The sequence below is a fragment of the Cheilinus undulatus genome, linkage group 16, assembly GCF_018320785.1.
Source record: "Cheilinus undulatus linkage group 16, ASM1832078v1, whole genome shotgun sequence".
Classification (NCBI taxonomy): domain Eukaryota; kingdom Metazoa; phylum Chordata; class Actinopteri; order Labriformes; family Labridae; genus Cheilinus; species Cheilinus undulatus.
The window spans coordinates 5,948,420-5,968,803 of record NC_054880.1 but is presented as its reverse complement, the minus strand read 5'-3'; the positions used below and the strand labels follow the sequence as shown (position 1 = coordinate 5,968,803).

The 20,384-nt window shown below is 39.8% G+C and overlaps 1 protein-coding gene across 1 annotated transcript in view; it reads left to right on the top strand.

Annotated features, from left to right (window-relative positions):
• Positions 1–19,685, top strand: part of LOC121523787 (carcinoembryonic antigen-related cell adhesion molecule 5-like) — a 47,929-nt gene extending 28,244 nt beyond the window's left edge. Inside the window, exons 9-10 of the mRNA XM_041808826.1 lie at positions 10,493–10,531; positions 13,623–19,685. Of these exons, the coding sequence (XP_041664760.1) occupies positions 10,493–10,511 (19 nt within the window). The 3' untranslated portion in view covers positions 10,512–10,531; positions 13,623–19,685. The remainder of the gene's footprint in view (positions 1–10,492; positions 10,532–13,622) is intronic.
• The last annotated feature ends 699 nt before the right edge of the window (positions 19,686–20,384 follow it).

Genomic DNA, 20,384 nt, shown 5'->3' with positions numbered 1-20,384 from the left:
TTAACAAAAGGATCGTTTTTCAGAGGGCTACTTACTGGACAAATACATTAAAATGTGTTTCTTTGATAAGAGTTGTTATTAGTCAGGCTAAATATAAAATACCACAGTTTAACTTTACAATTGACCATGATTTTGCTGGTCCCCAGTTTGGCTGGGGCCCAGAAAGTTCTCCCATTTTCCCCCCTAATGGGCCGCCTTGTCTGCACACTTTTCTTGAATGTGCATGGCTGTTCAGCGAACTTAAGGCACAGTGGGGGTCCCCAGTCTCTGGCACCTTTATTTTGGGGGTTGCGGGCTGAAACGGTTTAGAACCAGTGGTCTAATAGATGCCAAAAATACACAAAATAAAATAAGTCATGCTGCTCTTGTGCATTTTAACATCCTCAACAAAATCACGTCCTTGTTCCAAGATCTAATAAGAATGCGGTCAGAAAAGTAGATCAGACTATTTGCTCCAATCTTTTGCTAACAGCGTCTAATAAAGTTGTCTTTGTTGTGTTAACAAATAAGATTCCTCAGGAGGGTGTCTGAGCTCAGCCTTAGAGATGGGGTAAGGAGCTCCTGAAGTAGAACTGCTGCTCCTTCATGTGGAAAGGTGCCAGTTTAGGTGGTACCGACATCTGATCAGGATGTTTCCTGGGCGTCTTTCTGTGGAGGTCTTCCAGGCTTATCCTACTGAGAGGAGACCCCGAGGCAGACCCAGAACTCACTGGAGGGATTATATATCCCATCTGGCCTGGGAGCGCCTTGGAATCCATCAGGAGAAACTGGAAAGTGCTGCAGGGGAGATAGATGTCTGGGTTGACCTGCTTTGCCTGCTGCCACCGCGACCTGACCCCGGATAAGCAGAAGATGCTGGATGGATGGATGTTGTGTTAACACCATGATCAGTTGCGACCATTGTAAAAGACTTTCCAGGGCTCTTACCGAGGCGATCACATCAGCAGCTGATGAATCCGATATGCTGACTTCTCTCATCAGTTGTTCAGGTGGAGAGAGTGAGTTCCACACTAACAGCTGTGCAGTTAAAGTAGCAGGACCATGGTTGTCAGAGGCATATGTCGCGAGGGTTTGTTTTTGTTCTGAGGCCTTGCGTCATTTCAAACGTCCTATTCCACCAGATCAAAATGTCCTGCTGCAGTCTTGTTGGATTCCATCCTCACTGCACCTGCACAGCCTGCATGCATGAGTAGGCAGGGGGGGATGTTTAAAGTGTCCCACTGTTTTTGACTGATTGCAGCTGTAGCTAAGATGTTGCTGGCTGCAAATAGTAGACACGGACGGTGTGCACACGGTCGCTTTTTGGCACATTTTAGCTTTGTCTCTCACAGCAGCATGCACTTTAGATCTGTCTGTTTTACACTTTTGACATACATCTGCAACTGACATCGACTCATGACTGTAAGCAGGATGGCGATCAGCTGATGCCTATGTTAGACCCATGCATTGGTACTTTTTATAGCTGACAGCGAAAAGTATTAACTTGACTAATTCAGGGGGTTTAACCACCAGATGCTTCAAATTTTGCATGAGTAAGAATCTTTCAGACATGAAGCTGAATTTTCTTGAACACATTTTATGGTGACTTTTAATTTCATGGTGTATTTTCCAGCAGCAGATCTGCTTGAAAACCTTAAGTCCATTGAAAAGGTTGGTCAGTAGTTCTGCATAGACGAAGTCAGTAAATCCAGGAGACTCTGCAGGTGTTGGTTTCAGAAAACTGCGTTTAGAGAAAAATGAGCTCACTGCAGAACAATGTTCCTGTCCTGAAGGTGTTAAACTCAAACCGGTTCTCTGCAGGGTACAATAACACACTCAGACACACACCTGTCGTACAGGGGGGCATGGGAGAGGAACACAAACATGCATGAGCTCACAAATCAAACAAAAGATCTCCGTCTCTGATAATCTCACAGTGGCCTGTATATGAACTTAACATGAAATAAGGATGGAGAGAAGCTCCTGCAGGAAGTTAAGAAGAAAGTTTATGAACGGACTGAAACCAAGCATTCATCTGTGTCAGAGAGAAACTCCTCCATAGCATGACCAGAAAGATTAAACTGATAAGTCAGCAGAGTCAGGGGCTGTTTTTAGATCCAAATCCTTTAAAAAAGCCCACACAGGTCTGTTTTCCCATCCAGCAGCTTACCTGTTATGTTGGAGAGGATTCTGTCTCTACTGATCAGAAAAATACTTTTTTAAAACATGCATGTTGAAGTTGTCAGTGGTATAGTATCCTGCAACATTTAAGTGCAAATAAAAGCTGTGCAAATCAATCAAACGCAGTTAAATGCATGAAGAAATCTGTTAATGGAATCAATTTTTAACTACCTTTAAATCCCAGTAATCAGGCAGCAAAGTGGATACAGGCAAAAACGTCAAGACTCAATTAAAATCAGGTAACAAAGAGTTAACATTCAAGAAAACTCAGGAAAGTCTTTGATAAAAGTATGATTTAAGAAGAGATTTAAAAGAAGTCACTGACTCAGCCAGTCTGATTTCCTCAGGCAGGGAGTTTCAGGACTAAAAAAGCCCTGTCCCCTTTAGATTTCAGTCAGGCCCCGGGACAACAAAGAGACCCCTGCCCGAGGATCTCAGGATACGTGCTGGCTCATAAGGGGTTAAAAGATCTAAAGGACTAAAGGTGGACTAGACTTCACTTTTAAAATGGATGTATGAGCAGAGAAGCCAAGTCTCCTTCCACTTTTAACCAACAGTCATGTTATATATGAGAGCAGTCAAACATCACTTTCTGCAGCTTTGCACAGCAATGCATGCTGGTATACCCCGCTGCAGTAGTGACTGTGGGTGGCTCATTCTCAGTTCTTCTAGATTAGTGATACTCAACCTGTGGCTCTTGGGCCACATGTGGCTCTATTGTGATGATTTCTGGCTCCTTTATTTCTCAAGTTGAAATATTATTCCCCCAGAAAACCTTATAAAAGGGAACTTTGACCTCAGAAATTATCCATTGCAAGTCACTTTGATCAAGTTGCTTCCCACATTTATACTGAAGGATTTAATAGTCAAACTTAATTGACAGCCTTTATTTTTTGTCTGTGTGTTTCCATTGCCTTTATTTGCAATTTTTGCCACTTTTATTCCATTTTTACTTTTTAGCCCATTTTCCCACTTCTTTTTTTCACTTTACACCCATTTTTGCCACTTTTACCACTTTTTGAGTGTTTTTGACACTTTCATCCTGCGTTTTGTAATTTTTTGCCCCTTTTTTGCCCATTGAGGCTGCTTTTTTTAAGTTAAATTTTTATCTATTTGGCCACTTTTTGCTGATTTTTTTCCCATTTTTTCTACGCTTTTGCCAATTTTCTCCCACTTCTGCTGTTTTATGCCTAGTTTGCCCATTTTCCCCACTTTTTGCCACACGTTTCTCCACTTTTTGCCACATGTAACTCTTTTTTTGTCACTTCTCACCCATTTATGCCACTTTCTTCACTTTTTTGCCATTTTTTGTCACCTTTTTGCCACTTTTCCCCCTCTTTTTGCTATGTTGTGCCTATTTGGCCCATTTTAATCACTTTCCACTCATTTTTTTCTCGCTTTTTGCCATATGTAGCTTATTTTTTGTGACTTCTCACCAATTTTTTCCACTTTTGGCACTTTTTTTTGCCATTTTTTGTTGCCCTTTTACCACTTTTTGCCCTTTCTTGACCTTTTTGGTTGCTTTTTTGCCACTTTTCTCCAAATTTTATGCCTGTTTTGCCCATTTTAGTCACTTTTCACTCATTTTTCCCCACATTTTTGCTGCTTTTTGCCCCACATAACTCATTTTTTTCACTTTTTGTCACTTCTCCCCCTTATAGCCAGTTTTCTCCCACTTTTTTACCATTTTATGCCCATTTTGCCATTTTTGCCACTTCTTTTTTTGCTGCTTTATGACCATCTATGCCACCTTTAACTTATCTTTATTGCCACCCTAGATTATGGCTCTTGCAAATGTATTTTGTAAACATTTGGGCTCTTTGGTTGAGTAACGCTGTTCTAGATAATGAAACTGAAAGTGGGTAAAATGTTTGGTGAACATTTGAGGAAGTCGTTGGCATCGTTATAGTTTCACTTCTACTGTTAAGTTTCAGAGCTCACCTTTCTCACACTCACCCACAGACGTCCTCATGATGATTGTGGACTTGTCATCAGGATTAAGATCGTCTGTTTGGGTTTTAGTGTTTTGAAAACAGACTGACTGCATTCCTTTACTCTAGGCTGTCAATCACAGACAGGAAGACCCGCCTCCTCCTCCTTGCTGGGGGTGGATGGAGAAGTTGAGCCAAGGGCAAAGTCCTGATGTATTTACTGTTTGATATCATATCTTACATCTAAGAATCTTAATGTCAGTCTACGTAATGTACACGGCATTCTGGGAGTATTCAGACCCCCTTCACTTTTTCACATTTTGTTGCAGCCTCATTGAAAAAACATTTTGTTCTCATTGATATACACTCAGTCCCCAGCATGACAAAGCTCTGCACACCTGGACTGGAGGATTTTTCTCCATTCATCTTTGCTAATCTTCTCCAGCTCAGTCAGGTTGGTTGGGGACTGTTGGTAGATGGACGTTTGCAGGTCTCTCCAGAGATCCTGATAGGGTTCAGGTCTCTCCTGTGTTGTCTTTGCTGTGGTTGCAGGATCAGTGTTACATTAGAGGGGAACCTTCAGCCCCAGTCTGAGGTCCTGAGTGCTGTGGATCAGGTTTTCATTGAGGATATCTCTGTACTTTCCCTCAACCCTGACCAGTCTCCCAGTCCCTCTTGCTGAGAAACACCCCCACAGCATGATGCTGCCACCACCATGCTTCACTGCTGGGATGGTATTGGGCAGACGATGGTGCCTGCTTTCCTCCTGACATAACATTTAGAACTGAGGCAAACAGTTCAATCTTGATTTCATTACCAGAGAATCTTGTTTCTCACAGTCTGAGAGTCCCTCAGTTGATTTTTTTCAAACTCCAAGCAGTCTTTCGTTCATTTTTCTGACGAAAGTCTTCCGTCTATCCACTCCAGCATAAAGCCCAGATTAATGGAGGGCTGCAGTGATGGCTGTCCTTCTGGGACTTTGTCCCATCTCCAAACAGGATCTCTGGAGCTCAGTCAGAGTGACCATCAGGTTCTTGGTCTGCTCTCTTAAGGCTGTCCTCCCCTTAATGTTCATTTTGGCTGGGCGACCAACTCTAGAATGGGGCTGGGCAATTCATCGCAAATTAGATTAAATCGCAATATGACCTGCTGCAATTTACAAATCATAGAAGTTATAATAATTCTTTAACTTTAAATCTGTCAAACAGCAGTTTAATAAATCCATTTTTTGCAGAGATTGTATGCACATAACGCAGGTATCATTTCTCATATGATATGACAAAAATCCTCCTGGTCATGTTTTGTTTATGTTTTTCTTCATCAAAATGAGTGACATAAAAATGATAATGCCCTTAAAGAAAGCAAATGACATCACATTTGCAATACAAGCAAAAATAGTTAGCTCAGTCTAAATAAAACCGATGAAGCCTAGCGTTACTTTGGGAAAGTCAAACCTCGGCCTTACCTCCTCCACCCCAGCCGCCTCCTTTATAGCTTAAAGCTTGTTGCACCCTCATATTCGGATTCATGCTATGATGTAATTGCTTCTGAAATTATTTCATTGTTTTCAATACACATGGTCTTCTTCATGGAATTATTTATCCCTTAAATTTGTCAAAAAATACCTAAGATTGACCTAAGAATATTAGCATGTTAAATCACAGTATACGAGGAAAAAATCTCAATTAGATTATTTTTGCCAATCGTTCAGCCCTAGTACAAGAGTCCTGTTGTGCCAGACTGTGCTCTCAGACACCTTAGGTGCAGCAGAAATGTTTTTGTAGCCTGTCAGCAATCCTGTCTCTGCAGCTCTGCAGATCCTTTGACCTCATGGCTTGGTTTCCGCCCCGAAATCACTATCAGCTGTGAGGCCTTCTATAGAGAGGTGTGTGCCTTTCCAAATCATGTCCACTCAGGTTAATCTACCACAGGTGGACTCAAATCAAGGTGTAGAAACATCTCAGCAAAGACCAGAGACATGGGTTAGGGTTAGCTCTAAAGACGCTCTATTGTGGGAAGAGAAACCAGTTGAACCAGCGACCCTGCAGCCTCACCGTTGGAGCCGTGCTGCAGGGGAGTCTGTCTGCTGGTAGATCACATCAGTCTGATTCAGACATGAGGCAGAAACTTTAGCCGTTAAAATAAAGCAGATCCACTCTGTGCATGGTTTATAATTAAAATGAACCCTATAGAAAAAACCCAGATTGATGTAATTACAGGGAACATATGCTGAGAGATGTGCATTTAACTGTCAGTGTGTTGTTTTTACCTCGACTGTGCAGGGCTTTTATTTATCATTTTTATTTTGTTTGGATCTTTGAATCAAAGCTCAGCATTTGGTAGAAAATGAACAAACCGGTGTTTTATTTTGGAGAATACTGGATGGAAATGAAGCAGTCACACCTTGTTTGTGCTATCCTATTAAACAGAAACCCTTCCTCTCTTCTTGTCTTGATGCTACGTTCAAAAACAAGCTGCCAGCTGGGAAAACCCACTCCCGTCCCACCCCTCAGTCTTAATTACACGTTGGGCTTTTAAGATCTCTTTCAGAGCTTTATCAGCTCCAGAGAACATCAGATGGCAAACATGCCTCAAACTGATTTTATCAACAGACATGCAAACATCGAAACTTTCCTGCTGCAGTAAATTAACATATTTCATCCTAAACATTCAAGTATGTTAATTTTAACCAAACTAAGGAAATGAAAAGAATAAGTAGCATTTTAATGATCATATATAGGCCCTGCTTTTAAAATCTGATCACAACCATTAAATATGTGCTGTTAACTCATGAATTCTGCAGCATCATCTAATAACCCCAGTCTCATCCGCCGTTCCGAGTCTTCCTCGCTGTGAGGTTCGCTCTCCTGGTCGGGGCGAGGCCGGCGTTTCAGGGAGAATTTCAGGAATGTCACTGTCATGTCTGCACTCGTCTTCTCCCGCTCACGTTTGTGTCGTCTTCATCTCCCTCCAAAACATCCCGCTTCCTTTTCAAATCCCTCTATATCTAATTTCATTTACTGTCCTGTGCTGTGTGTTCATTCATGTCTTTAAACCCTAGAAATGTCTTCTTTTTTCTGCAACCTTGGATCATTCATCACATATTTACACTTATTCCACTGTTATGTAAGATCTGCCACAGGTGTTGAGTGCTTCCCTCTGCTTTAAAGAGGAGCTTGCATGATGGAGACCAATGTGAATCCATTAGATGAAATACTCTACAGCAGTGTTCCTCAACCAGAGAGCCATATTGTTAAAAAATACACTTGCAAGAGCCACAATCTAAGTGGCACAAAGCGGCAAACATGGGCTAAAGTGGCATTAAAATAAATTAAAGGTGGCAAAAATAGTTGAAAACAGTGGAAAAAACTGGGAGATAAGTAGCAAAAAAGGAGGATCAAAGTGGCAAAAATGGTTAAAAAGCATTAAAAAGGGAGTGAAAAGTGAGGAAAAATTGGCAAAAATCAGCAGAAAGGTGAGAAAACCCTGCAAAAATCCACAAGAGTGGCTAAATGGGAAATAAAGGTGGAATTTAATTGCAAAAGGCAGCTCAAATAGGCAAAAAGGGGCAAAAAAATGCAAAAAGCAGGATTAAAGTGGCAAAAAGTGGCAAAAAGAAGTAACAAAATTAGGGGCAAATTTTGAATAAAGTGACTTGGAATGGATAATTTCTGAGGTCAAAGTTTCGCTTTTTAAGGCTTTCTGACACTACATGAAGAGGCAGAGGGATGTGGGATGAAGGGGTGAATGTTTGAGGGTGAGGTTGAGGGAGTTAGCTCTGCTTTGAGGAAACCTGGGGATGCTGGTTAGCGAGTCAGGTGATGGACTGGTGGGAGCTACTGATGATGCAACGTATGGAAACCATGTTTGGGACTCTATCTGGAGGAGCTGGTTGATGCTGGGTGGATGTGGAAGACTTCTTTGCTGGTGTTGAAATGACATGAAGGTAGCAGAGAGTTTTTGACCCCCCGCCCCACCGTGGCTCCTGCATTTAGAAGCAGAGAGAATTTAAAATGAAGGGTTTGGGGAGGAGGGATGTGAAACCTGAGCCAAAAGAATACGAATGAGAGAGGCGAGTTGAAAACATTTGGCAGTGAAAATAGGATGTGTAAAAGGCATGGTCTAATGCTCCTGAACTAAAACAATTAGACTGCATTGTTTCCCACTGAAATATCTTTTAGCCTGTGAGTAACTTTTTATGCCTGCTTCTGTAACACTGGAAGACAGCAAGGAAGGAGAAACATAATAATGTGTTTGTCCACTATTTATTTTCTTTTAAGTGTCGTAAATGTTCCATATTCACAATTCTGTACAGCTGGAACGTTAATTTTTTTAAGCCATGCTCCAGATATTAGTCTGTTTAAACAAGAATCTCCTGCAGATGTTCTTCTACACCAAGTCACATCATGCAGAAACAGAAGCTTTCAATTTATGCTGCAAAAAGACTAAGATTTGTGTTGATTTGTGCAGAAAACAATCTCATACAGACATATAGGACGGTGGTTTTCTGCTGGTTGGGCATCAGGACCCACCTCATGCTGAGAAACTGAGACCCAAATCTAAAAATGAAAAAGGCTTCAGTTTGCACTCTACATGGAAATTTGTCGAACACAAAAACAAACATGTTCATAAAGCACATAATTACAGAAGGGCATGCATGCATACAGTGCCTGTAAAAATATTCACCATTTTGGATGTATTAACCTTACTGATTGTATAAAATCATTCAGTATATATAGATCGATATAATTTGACTTAACAAAAAACCCCAATATAATCTCTCTAATGTCAAAGTAAAAAAAAAAAACAGCTTTCTATAAAGTATTGTCACTTTCTGCATTCATTCTACACTCTACAAGCCTTCCAGGATCAGCTGCTGAGAAGCACCCCCACAGCATGATGCTGTCACCACTGTGCTCCACAGTGGGGAACTAAAATCTACACTCTTCCTCTTAACCATGGAGTCTCCCACAGTCCTTCTGGTGAACTCTAGTCCAGATTGAATCTGAGTTTTCTTCAACAGTGTCTTTCTCTAAAGCTCTGACTGGTGAAGAACCCGGCCAGCAGTTGTTGTCTGCAGAGTCTCTCCATCTTAGCTGCTGAAGCTTGGAACTCCTTCAGAGTAGTCATAGGTGTCTTGGTGTCCTCTCTCACTAGTCTCCTTCCTGAGGATGGTCTGATCTAGGCAGATTTACACATGTGACACATTCCTTCATTTCTTCAGGATGGATTTAACTGAACTCTGGGGGATGTTCAGAGACTTGGAAATGTTTTTGTCTCCATCCCCTGACTTAGACTTTTCAATCACCTTTTCTCTGGGTGTTCTTTTGTCCTCATGGTATAATGGTAGCCATGGATACTGGTGACTGGACCTTCCAGACACAGGTGTCTTTATACTACTAATAGGAAGACTACTAGCACCAATTATCTGGACCTCTGTTGAATTAGGTCAGTCACATATTTTACATTACAGATTTTTCTTTAATTGACATAACTTATTAAGCAACCCCGTGGAAAGAGCCTCGTGACTCACTTCTGGGTCTCGACCCACCAGTTGACAACCACCAATCTAGGAGGCCCAAGCATACCATTGAGATATATCTTGGATTAATCATGTATAGCTGTTGTATATTTATGTAAAACTATAATCACACTAAACTTTTGGTAGCCTGTTCTATATGGGTTTTGTAAGAGTCTTCATGCTTTATAGACATTAGGAAAAATCAGTGTCCTAACTCTAACATTTTTATAGCTGATATAAACGCTGATTCAATGTTTGACATCTGTGTGGCCTCAGAGGAGCTTTGAGTGAGTCAGGCATTGACGACCAAGCAAACACAAGCCGGCGTCTCTCTGAATCTTATCACTGAAACTCTGATACAGTTTTTATCTGCTGATAAGAGCAGCAGACCAAACGTCACGCTCAGATGTTTGGGAGGAGAAAACAGAGCTCAGAAATGATTTAATAAAGAAAGAAATGTTAGAGAGGAGGTCAGGCTTAAAAAAAGGGAGGAGAGGACGTGTTGGTGGCAGATCTGAAGAAGGCCCTTCAGCTGTTTATCGACTTTACGACCCCGAGACGACGTCGGTTTACACAGAGACGGAGAAATAACGCCTGAGAGGCTCTGACGGGTCGTTTAAGACCAACAGAAATCTAACCTCATGTTTGTTTGTCTGCAGAGACTGTTGAGACAAAGCAAACATGAAGCTGAAATTCTGTTGATTCTGAGTCTGAGGAGATAAAACAGATGAATTAAACACACTGAATGAAACTAAGTTTATAAGAATATCTATGCATAATCTTATTTATTCCCAGATTTACTATCAGTAACTAGAACAGTCTGATTCTATTGTTTATGACGGAGGGTCATCGTTGTTAATCTGTTTGTTTTCTCTTTCAGGGTCGAGTCCCCATACTAAAGATGTCCTACCCACTGCTGGTGAGTCAACAAGCAAAACTTCAGTGTATTAGGACTTTAACTTCTCAGTATGAATACAATCAAAACAGAAACAAGAGGGGCTTATTCAAAACCATTCTTAAAGATCACATATTTTACCCTTTTGAGACATGTTGATATTAGTCTCAGAGGTCCCCAGAACAGGCCTGTGAAGTTTGTGGCTGAAAAAAACTCTCTAGTATTGGATTTTTGTACATCTAAAACCCCCTCAGTTTGCTCAGAACAAGCTATTTCTGTGTCTGTGTCTTTAAATGTTACTGAGCTGACTCCGCCCCTGACCACGCCCCTCTCCCGAAATGGATATGGCTCTCCTGATCCTCCTCTCAGCTGAGAGGAGGATCAGGAGAGGAGGGCGGAACTTTCTTTCAAGCGGTGAGGGCAAATCGAACGTGGGGGCGGGGCTAACTCCCCACATGACATAATGAGGGGAAAATCTGTGAGCGGCTTGTTTCGGTACACATTTTCTGATTCGTAGGGGGATTGTGGACAGACCAGGGCCACATATTTTTGCTGGGAAACCCTGAAAAGTGTATTTTGCTTCATATGTGACCTTTAAGGACTAATTAAAAAAAATCTTTGGAAGGTATAAATCACTGATCATCAACTGGAGGCCCGGGGACCGCATCAGGCCTTCCACAGCTTCCCATCTGGCCTCCAGAAGCTTGAAATTGTTCTGAGAGAAAAAAATGTTCCTGTATTTAGAGTATTTTTCTCTATTTTCCCTTTTTAATCCTTACAGATATTTAAGTAACTACAAACACAGATGCAGTTAAAAGTTTTTTTAAAGATTAGCTTCATGCCAGTAACCATTATTAGCAGGTAAGATGCATGGCAAACACATACTCTTAGGAGCATTCTTGATTGAAGCAGCACATTTCTGTGTAAACAGTTCAGGGTGGATAAGAGTGTATTTATTACTGTCTGAGAATTAAAACAGACGACCTGTTTCCTTCACGTGTTTTTCACCAATCAGGATGCAGCATGTTCACGTCAGACTACACGGCAGTCCCAGAAATATGCGGCTTAAATATCTCAATCGCCCCCTTGTGGCTGGCTTCAGTATAGGTAATAGGGAGTTCACTGTGAAAGGCTACAAATAAGGTATATTTCAAAGAAAATAAACTTATTTAGACAGAATGTTTCTTTTAGTAGGTCAGTATCTGCTTAGACATGAGCTGCCCTTGTACAGATGTAGTTGATGATCACTGGTGTAAGTGAATGAGGCTCAGGGACTTATTTTTCGACTTCAATTTTGTTTAGGTCTCCTTATAACACAAAAAATGCTACAACTGTTGTCTTTTAGCTCCATCAGCGGCCATTTTTAACACAGCTGTACATAAAACACACAAAAAGACATTTTTGTTAATCAAACAGAATAAAAAAATTAGATATTCTTTATCAAACTTTAACTCTTGTGCCCTCCCCGGCATTTTTTGCCATTTTTCTTAAGTTTCTTTCTTTTTTTTTTTTTTTTTTTAAATTTTGTAGTTTTGAGCAAGTCTGAAGTTGTTAAAGATATTCAAGAAAAAAATGAAAAAATTATTGATGTATGCTGATTTAATAGCAGTTTTTTTGCACATGTACATTTTTGCCTCGAAGATGTCCAGAGGGTGTCCTTATGTTAAATCTGGCACTACATAAAAAATACAGGTGCAATCAAATCAATTTTGTTGCTAATCTCTGACCCATCCAAGACTCTCATCAGCACCACGGCCCTATGTTTCTACTGTTTATTATATGAAAAATAATTCACTTTTTCTGTTTTTAGTAAAAAATTGAATATTTCAAATAATCAAACTGACATTTAAATGGTTAAAATTTTGAAAAGTATTCAATGTTTGTTAGATTTGAGCAGGTCTGAAGTTGTTAAAGAGATTTATTAAAAAAAAGTAGAAATAAATATTGACGTATGCTGAGTTAATGGCAGTTTTTCTGTACGTGTACATTTTTGCCTTGAAGGTGTAAAGAGGGTAGTAAATTTGAGGAGGGGACAGGGGTTAATATGTTGAGCTCTCTATTTATAATTTGAATCCCATCTATTTTGGCTGATAGACCAATGCTGCTCACAGAATAAAGAGGCGAGCCTTCTATTCTCTAGATCAGAGGTCAGCAGCTGCTTTTGTCTTGATAGATGCTGCAGGGAAAAGACTTCAATAAACTCAAATAAAACAAAATCCTGTCTAATCATCATATTAGCATTTATTTTTGTTTTCTTCCAAAATGTCATGAACTTTTAGCCTTCAGCGGTGAGGTTAGTCCATGCAGGGTTCATAGCTTGATGACATGCTCAGAATATCTGTGTGACAGTAGTGGATGGAAACACACACAATTTAACAATTTCCGTTTGAAAACTTCAACAGATTTGCTAAATTTGGGATCTATTTGGATGAAAACTCCAACATAGACTTTTAGACTGCATGCATAGACAGGTTTCACAGGAGTGAAAGTTCAAGACTGTTGGCCAGGAGCAATTTTCCTCCATTAAATAATTAATGTAAATAAAAGCACACAGGAACAAACAAACTAAACGTTAAGGAGTGCAGATTATCACCAGGGCCTTAATGCACCCTTTAGCTGTGCTGTAAGGAGGAGACGTTGGTTGAGTGGCAGCTGTCCTGTACATGCTGAGAGCATTATTGATAATCTCATTATTATATGCACTTAAAGACTCCACAGCCTGTTGACATAGAGCATTAGTGCTTCCTCCATCTGAGCTGACTCATAATTGTTCCTAAGAACTGAGGCAAATCAATAAGGAGGTAATGGGTGAGAATGGGAAGGTCTGACCTGCAGTGTGAGAGTGCATCAAGTCGTCAGACGACTAGGAAAGGGCCATGTAAGCTCAGGTCCAGGTCAGGTGGACTTCATTTGGTCCAGTGCAGAGGACATGATATTAGGGGGCATGCATGAAGGGTAGCAGTGCTCTGACTTAGCTGGGTCTGGATCAGTGTGAGTGCAGGTCAGTGGAGGCCAGCGGGAGACTGTGGTGCTTCCTCTGATCTGCCAGCATGATTGATTTCACTCTACTTCATAAGTACTGGCAAAGACTGATGAAATGCTCTTCTCTCTTCAGGAGATACTGGCCCAAACATCCAACCATTCTGTTTCCCATGAGGCACCTGTGCAGGAGGAGGGGGGAGCATCCAGTTTGATCCAGCTGGTTTCCTGTGAAGTCCTCGCCCCAAACAATACTTCCCATCATCCCTTTCTCTCCCTTTGATGACGAGGATGTTAATGGAAACTTGATTTTAGAAAAAATGACAGACTTTAAGTGCAGTTTTTGGATTAATTGTTGGAGTTTCCAACCCACTCTGGTCTAACTTTTTAAAGTTTCATTTCCTACCTTTGTTTTTCACCTTGCCTGCCCCATGAGCGGGTCACGACCTCCCCGCTCTTCTTCTCCTCCTCATGTTAAAAAAAAAAAAAAAGTGTCCATCATCTTTTTTCCCCTCGCCGCCTCCTCCAGGAAACCAAAAACACGGAAATACTCACAGACGTTTCCTGGACTAGAGCTGACTGACTGACGGTTCTGATGAGTGACTCTCTTTATCCTGCTGGAAACCCGAGTAGGAAACACCCCCCCGCTGGAAGAGTAGAGGACTGTGACGGCTGGCTGATCACACAGAGGCCACACACATCGACGTTCAAGGCTCTGCATGGGTTAAAATAGTATCTGACAAAGTTCTGAGGCTTGATTTATCTCACTGTCTGTGCTGGGCGGGTGGAGTTTAGCAGATAGGGGGAGTTTCAGGTGCAGCGGAGGGTTTCAGAGTCTGTTTTTAGGAGCTTCTGTGTACCTGCCAGCGTTACTAGAGGTCGGTTTGGTCTGAAATACCTCAGTTTATCTTAGAAAAGTTGTGTCCAGCCCACACCCGTAAAAACACGCCGCCAGATGAGATTTTTCTTTACTACGAAACTTCACAAGCACATTTCCCTGTCCTGGCCCTCCCTGTCCAGCTGCTGTACATAACTTTACTGTTGTCTCTTCATACTATCAAGCACAACCCCTAAACTGAGCTTTAAGCATCTTAAAAACAATGAAAGCCCAATTATGAAAGGCTATTTAAATGTTTTAACAGAGTTGTTTCACTCCATCATTACCATTCAAAATTTTTGGGTCAATTCATAAAAAATAATTTATTTAAATGTAAGTTTAAAAATCCTTCTGAAAATGGAATACATAATATTGTAAAAATAGGATGCTCTTCGCGATACCGTAGGTTTTTAAACTGATTTAAAATCTTTGTTAATGAGCCCAGAGTATTAAAAAGTTCCACATCTTAAGCCGTACTTTTAACTAGAAGCCATGCAAGCAAATAAAGTGAGCACCGTCTAAATTGCAAAAATAAATTTGCAGTCTGGTGAATGTTGCTGTAGAGGGAGTGTGCAGGAGTTTGCTGGCAGTTTTTAATGATTACAAGAAATAACCCAATATCAAATGCATCAAACTATTATTTTTGTGGCCTCTCGGGTATCGTGACATGCTAAAATATAAAATCAGGTATCATAACAATCCTAAGAATATGAGTAGAACTTTAGATTTAGTTTTTAATGTCTTGATGTGTTTTTTCATGGTAAAGTGCCTTTATAGACAAACGAGAATGTGAAGGAGAAGCAAAAACTTTATAAAGGCTGATTTCATGTTGAAAAGGTTGAATATTAAAACTTTAAACTAATGGCTCCCTGATTTGACAGTTTTTCTTACAAAAAATGGCAGAGCCCACATTAGCTCATTTGTTACTGGATGATAAGCTAATATGTTGTTACGCTAGCTTAACTGAGCTGATTTACAATGTTTTAAGTCTTTGGAAATGTTGAAATTAAAACTGGCTCTTTCACTTTTTCCTTTTATGCCTTTACAATTTTATATTTCCTTTGCTATGTTAGCCAGTCGCTGCATTAGGTAGTTGTTACATTAGCTAGTCGCTGTATTAGCTATTTGTTACATTGGCTAGTTGTTAGATTAGCTAGTCGTTGCATTAGCTGTTTGTTATGTTAGCTAGTTTACACATTAGCTATTCACAATGTTAGTTATTTGTTATGTTAGCTAGTTGTTAGATTAGCTATTTGTCACGCTAGCTGGTCTTTAGCATCCATGTTGCTTTCTCCTCAGAGCCAGCGTTCTAGCTTTCACTACTGGCTAACAATACTATCTTTGAAGGCATCTTGCAATGGGCAAAAAGCACCAAATAGTGGCAATAATGGGCAAATATGAGAAAAGTGGCTTATAATGGCAAAAGGCATCTTAAAAAGCAAAAAGGGCAAAAAGAGGGAAAAATTGCACATTGGAAAAAGCAGGATAAAAGGGGCGAAAACAGGAAAGAGGGGCCAAAAATGGGCAAAAAGTGTAAAAAAAAAGTGGCGAAAATGGATTCAAAGTGGCAAAAAGAGTGCAAATAAGGACATTGAAAGTGTACCTACATTATAACTAGGGTTGACAACTAAAGCCTACTGTAAAAGTGTTGGAAACAAACTGATCATGTGACTTGCAATGGATCACTTCTGAGGTCAAAGTTTCCCTTTTTTAAGGTTTTCTGTGGGAATGATAATTGAAATTAAGACATAAAGGAGCTGCGCGTTGAGTATCGCTGCGCTAAATGGTTAAATTCAGATTTATGAGTGAGATAAACAAATAATTCACTTTTTCTTGGCCAGTCTTTGCCAACTATAATGGTCAATCACTCCATCTAAACTGTAATTCAGCCACCCACCTCTAGTAGCCACTGTAGTTAATCATAACGACGACGGCCTCGCAGCCATAATGCTCTTTAATCTGAAAAAAACAGCCACTAACTAATTTAGCACCGATAGCATCTTGCAGGAACAGCATGTTCAGCACTAGTTTGAGCTAGGCAGTGGGGAGGAAGTTGATAGAATAGAAATGTTATGCAACGATATTCAGCTCAGGAATGTGGACGTTAGCCTGCAAGGAGGTTCTGAGGCCAGCAGTGCTAGCACGGCTAACTTTAGCCACATTCTCCAAACCAGCTATGCACAGATATGGTTAAATTCTTAGAAAAAAGTCAGAATTTTGACTTTAATCTTACAATTTGAAAAAAAAGTTGCATTTGAATTTGTTTTCCAGCGGTCTATCCTCTTCCATACATGAGTGTATGGACGGTGACAGTGGCGTCATTGACGATGCATGGATCTGTTTTATACCTAAAGGGAGCTTAACTACCTTAACACATCTCTAAGTTGGTAAAAGTTACGGCTAACGCCACTTTGCAGGCTAAAGCTCCTCAGCTGCAGCATGTAAGCTAACCTGCTGATGTCTCTGTGTTGTTTACTCTTCATCACCACTAACACGCTGTCTGCAGGTAACACGTAGGCTACAGCACACCTTTATTTACACCTGCTGCCACCACACCTCTTTGGAGGTTTGAATTCCTCCACTAGAAAGCACAAAGAGCTTTGTGCAACATTAGCATGTTTATGTCCCCTCACTCTCTACCTTCACTCTCCTCTTGTTTCCAGTCGAGGATCCTCTTCAGTGTTTGTGTAAATCGTCCTTTAATGTCTTCTGTGGAGGTGCGTGAGAGTAGAAAGAGGAGGACGAGGGAGATGTTTGAGGACAAGACTCAACATGCAGGAAGGAGTCAGCGAGGGGCGGGCGGGGGGAAATGAAAGAGGGAAAAAAGGCGGGAAGGTTTTTGTTAGCAGTTACATTCTTTGAATTTTGGAGGGAAAGCTTGGTGAGGTTCAGGGCGGTGCTACGAGTTTATTTTAACTGTACAATAGAGCTCAGCAGTGACACTCGAAGTAAATGTCCCATTCATTTTCTCCACAGAGGATTTGATTGTTAGCAATAAAACCAAATTTACCAGAGCTACCTTAGTGAGAAACAAAGGTAGCTTAAATCAGCCTGTAGGTGACACAAATTAAACATCAGCAGCCCACGACAACCTGTTGTACGTTTTAAGAAAACATTTGTTCCTTTGGCATAGAAATACTACAGTACCCACAATCCTAGGTTGGTGGAGCCTGCTGTTACAGTGGAAATGTCAGCTGTTGGTGATAGAGTAAAATATAAGACAAATTATTCACATTATAACATTTCAATAAGGCTAAAGGTCAGTGAAGGTTTAGAAAGTTTGAAAATCTCTCATTTATTCAGAGTTAAAGGAACTGCAGTGGATTGTGGGATGTGTAGTTACTTCAGCCTCAGATGAAATGTCTTAAATGTCTTCTACCGTTGCCTTTTTCTCAGTTTTGGATGCATTTTTTGCTCTGAATCAGATGTTTGTAGTCACAAGGATTGGCTCAGTTCCTGGTTTACAGAAGAGGATCAGGCTACTGAAAAAATATTAATATTTTTTGGTCCAACTTAATTTCCAGTTCTGAGAAAAAAATTTAGAAATCCTGAGATTAAAGTCAAAATTCTTAAGATTAAAGTCAAAATTTTAAGATTAAAGTCAGAGTTCTGAAAGAAAGTTGGAATTCTGAAAAAAAAAAATCAGAAGTTTGACTTTAATCTTAGAATTCAGACTTTGATCTTGAAAACCAGACCTTAATCTCTAATTCAGACCTCAATCTCAAAACCAGATCTTAATCACGGGATCCAGACTTTGATCTCAGAATCTAGACTTTGATCTTGGAATCCAGACCTTAATCTCAGATCCAGACCATAATCTCGTAATCCAGACTTTAATCTCGAAATCCAGACCTTAATCTCAGGATCCAGGTTTTAACCTCAGAATCCAGACTTTAATCTTGGAGTCCAGTTTTTTTTTTCTCTGAAATTTGACATTAATTTCAAAAGTCTGACATCAATCCAGGCCTTTTTCTCAGAATTCCAACTTTAATCCAGAATTCTAACCTTTAATCTTGGAATTTTTTTTTTTTTTTTTCTCTCTCAGAATTTTGACTTCCTCAGAACTCTTTCATTAATCTCAAGATTCATACTTTATTCTCAAAAATTTAACCTTAATCTCAGAATCCAGACTGTTTTTTTTCCCTTCATATTTAATTTAATCACAGAACTCTGACTTTATTCTCAGAAATCAAACCTTAATGTTAGAATCAGACCTTTTTCTCAGAATTGTAACTTTCATCTCAGAATTTGGACTTTAATCTCAGAATTCTGGCTTTCATCAGCTTTAATCCCAGACTCTCGACTTTTATCTCTGAATTACTTTTCATTTGTTCTCAGGATTTTGACTTTATTCTGGGGCTTCTGACTTTAATCTCTCTTTCCAACCTTAATTCAAGAGTTAAATATATATATATATATATATATATATATATATATATATATATATATTTTTTTTTTTTTCATATGTTCATATAGAGATTTTCCTGAAATGTCAGTGGAGGATTTGAGCAGGGAAATCTACTCCCGTCACTTCTGAGCTCTGTTACATTTTGATTTAAGATGTTTTAGATTGAACGGCAGGTTTTACTAAAGAAAAACATGAGTAAACACGGAAACATCAGACAAAGCAGACTGTTTTTGTATTTTTGAAGTTGAGCCTTTGACTATAGGGAGCCTGTAAGCTGGCTGACTTCTTTATTTTTCCATGTGGTTCGGTGTGACTTCAGACTTCCTCGTGCACTGATCTCCAGGGAGAAAAGTATTTATTTTGTTTAGAAATCTTTAAGAACTGGAGCTGAAGATCATAGCTGGTCTGGAGGTCACATAGTCAGATACTGGTGTTCTTGCAGTGCCTTTCACCCCGAAATACTCCTTTATTTCTAACATATGAGCGTCTCTGGTTTAGATCACATAATGCAGAATGTATTAAAACAGCGTATCATGAAGATATGACCCAAACAGACACGTTCATGTGGTAGAAAACCACCCTCGTTGTAAATACCAGACAGAGACACTGTTGTTTTTGTGGCATTTTTTTAATATATGTGGGGTTTATTGTTTCTTATTTTGATTTATTTGTTAAGAAATGTTTGTTTTTGTTCCTCTTAAGTTTACTGAAACTGTCTCTCCTTGACTCAAATCCTGTAAAAAACAAAAAAGTGAAATAAATTTCCTGTCTGTGAAATCTGTGTTCCATATTACAGCTCTGTAAAGTCATAAACCTTGAGGGAATATTTTCCTAATTTTGTCGTGTTTGTTGTGCTCTCATTAATTTTACACAGATGCTTCAAAAGGAAAACGACCAATCAGGACGTGTTTATTTTCAAACCATCCAATCACTAACAGGTTCCTCAGCTCTGTTAAAATGCGGTCAGACTTTCTGTACCTGTGTTTGTGTGTTAATCAAAGGGACGAGGGTGTGGCAGGAGAAACCCCGCGGCTGTCGATCACACAAACATGGTAGAAACCATCCGTCTCAACTTGTCATTTATCCACGTTTAAGCCTTTAGGACTTGTTTTTATGACACACACTTCTGTCAGTACGACGATTTACAACAACACAAATGTCTCCCACTTTTACTTTATTCATGTACAAACCTCTAACTGACCTCTAACCTCTAACTGAGCCTCAACCAGCTGAGAACAATCAGAAACCTAAAATCCTTTTTTATGTTTCTGCAATAGTTAATACACCGATATGTAGAAGCTCTTTAACCCAAATGATATCTTTAATGCTAAAATATAATTATTATTGTTAACCATGAATTTTAAAATTTACTGATTTACCAAAAAACTGAATAAACAGTAAAGCACATTATTATTTCTTAAATAATGTGTCAAATTATAGTTATTTACTGGCATTCCTGAAGAGAAAAACGAGTTTTAATGGTTGAATGTTATGCTTGATTCATTTCTGACTTCTCAGAGAAGCCCAGTGAGCCGGCTCAAATTTGGGTATAAAAAAGTGAATTCAGTTTGAAATTCCTCATTCCTGTTCAAAATGGTAAAACGTGGAGAGCT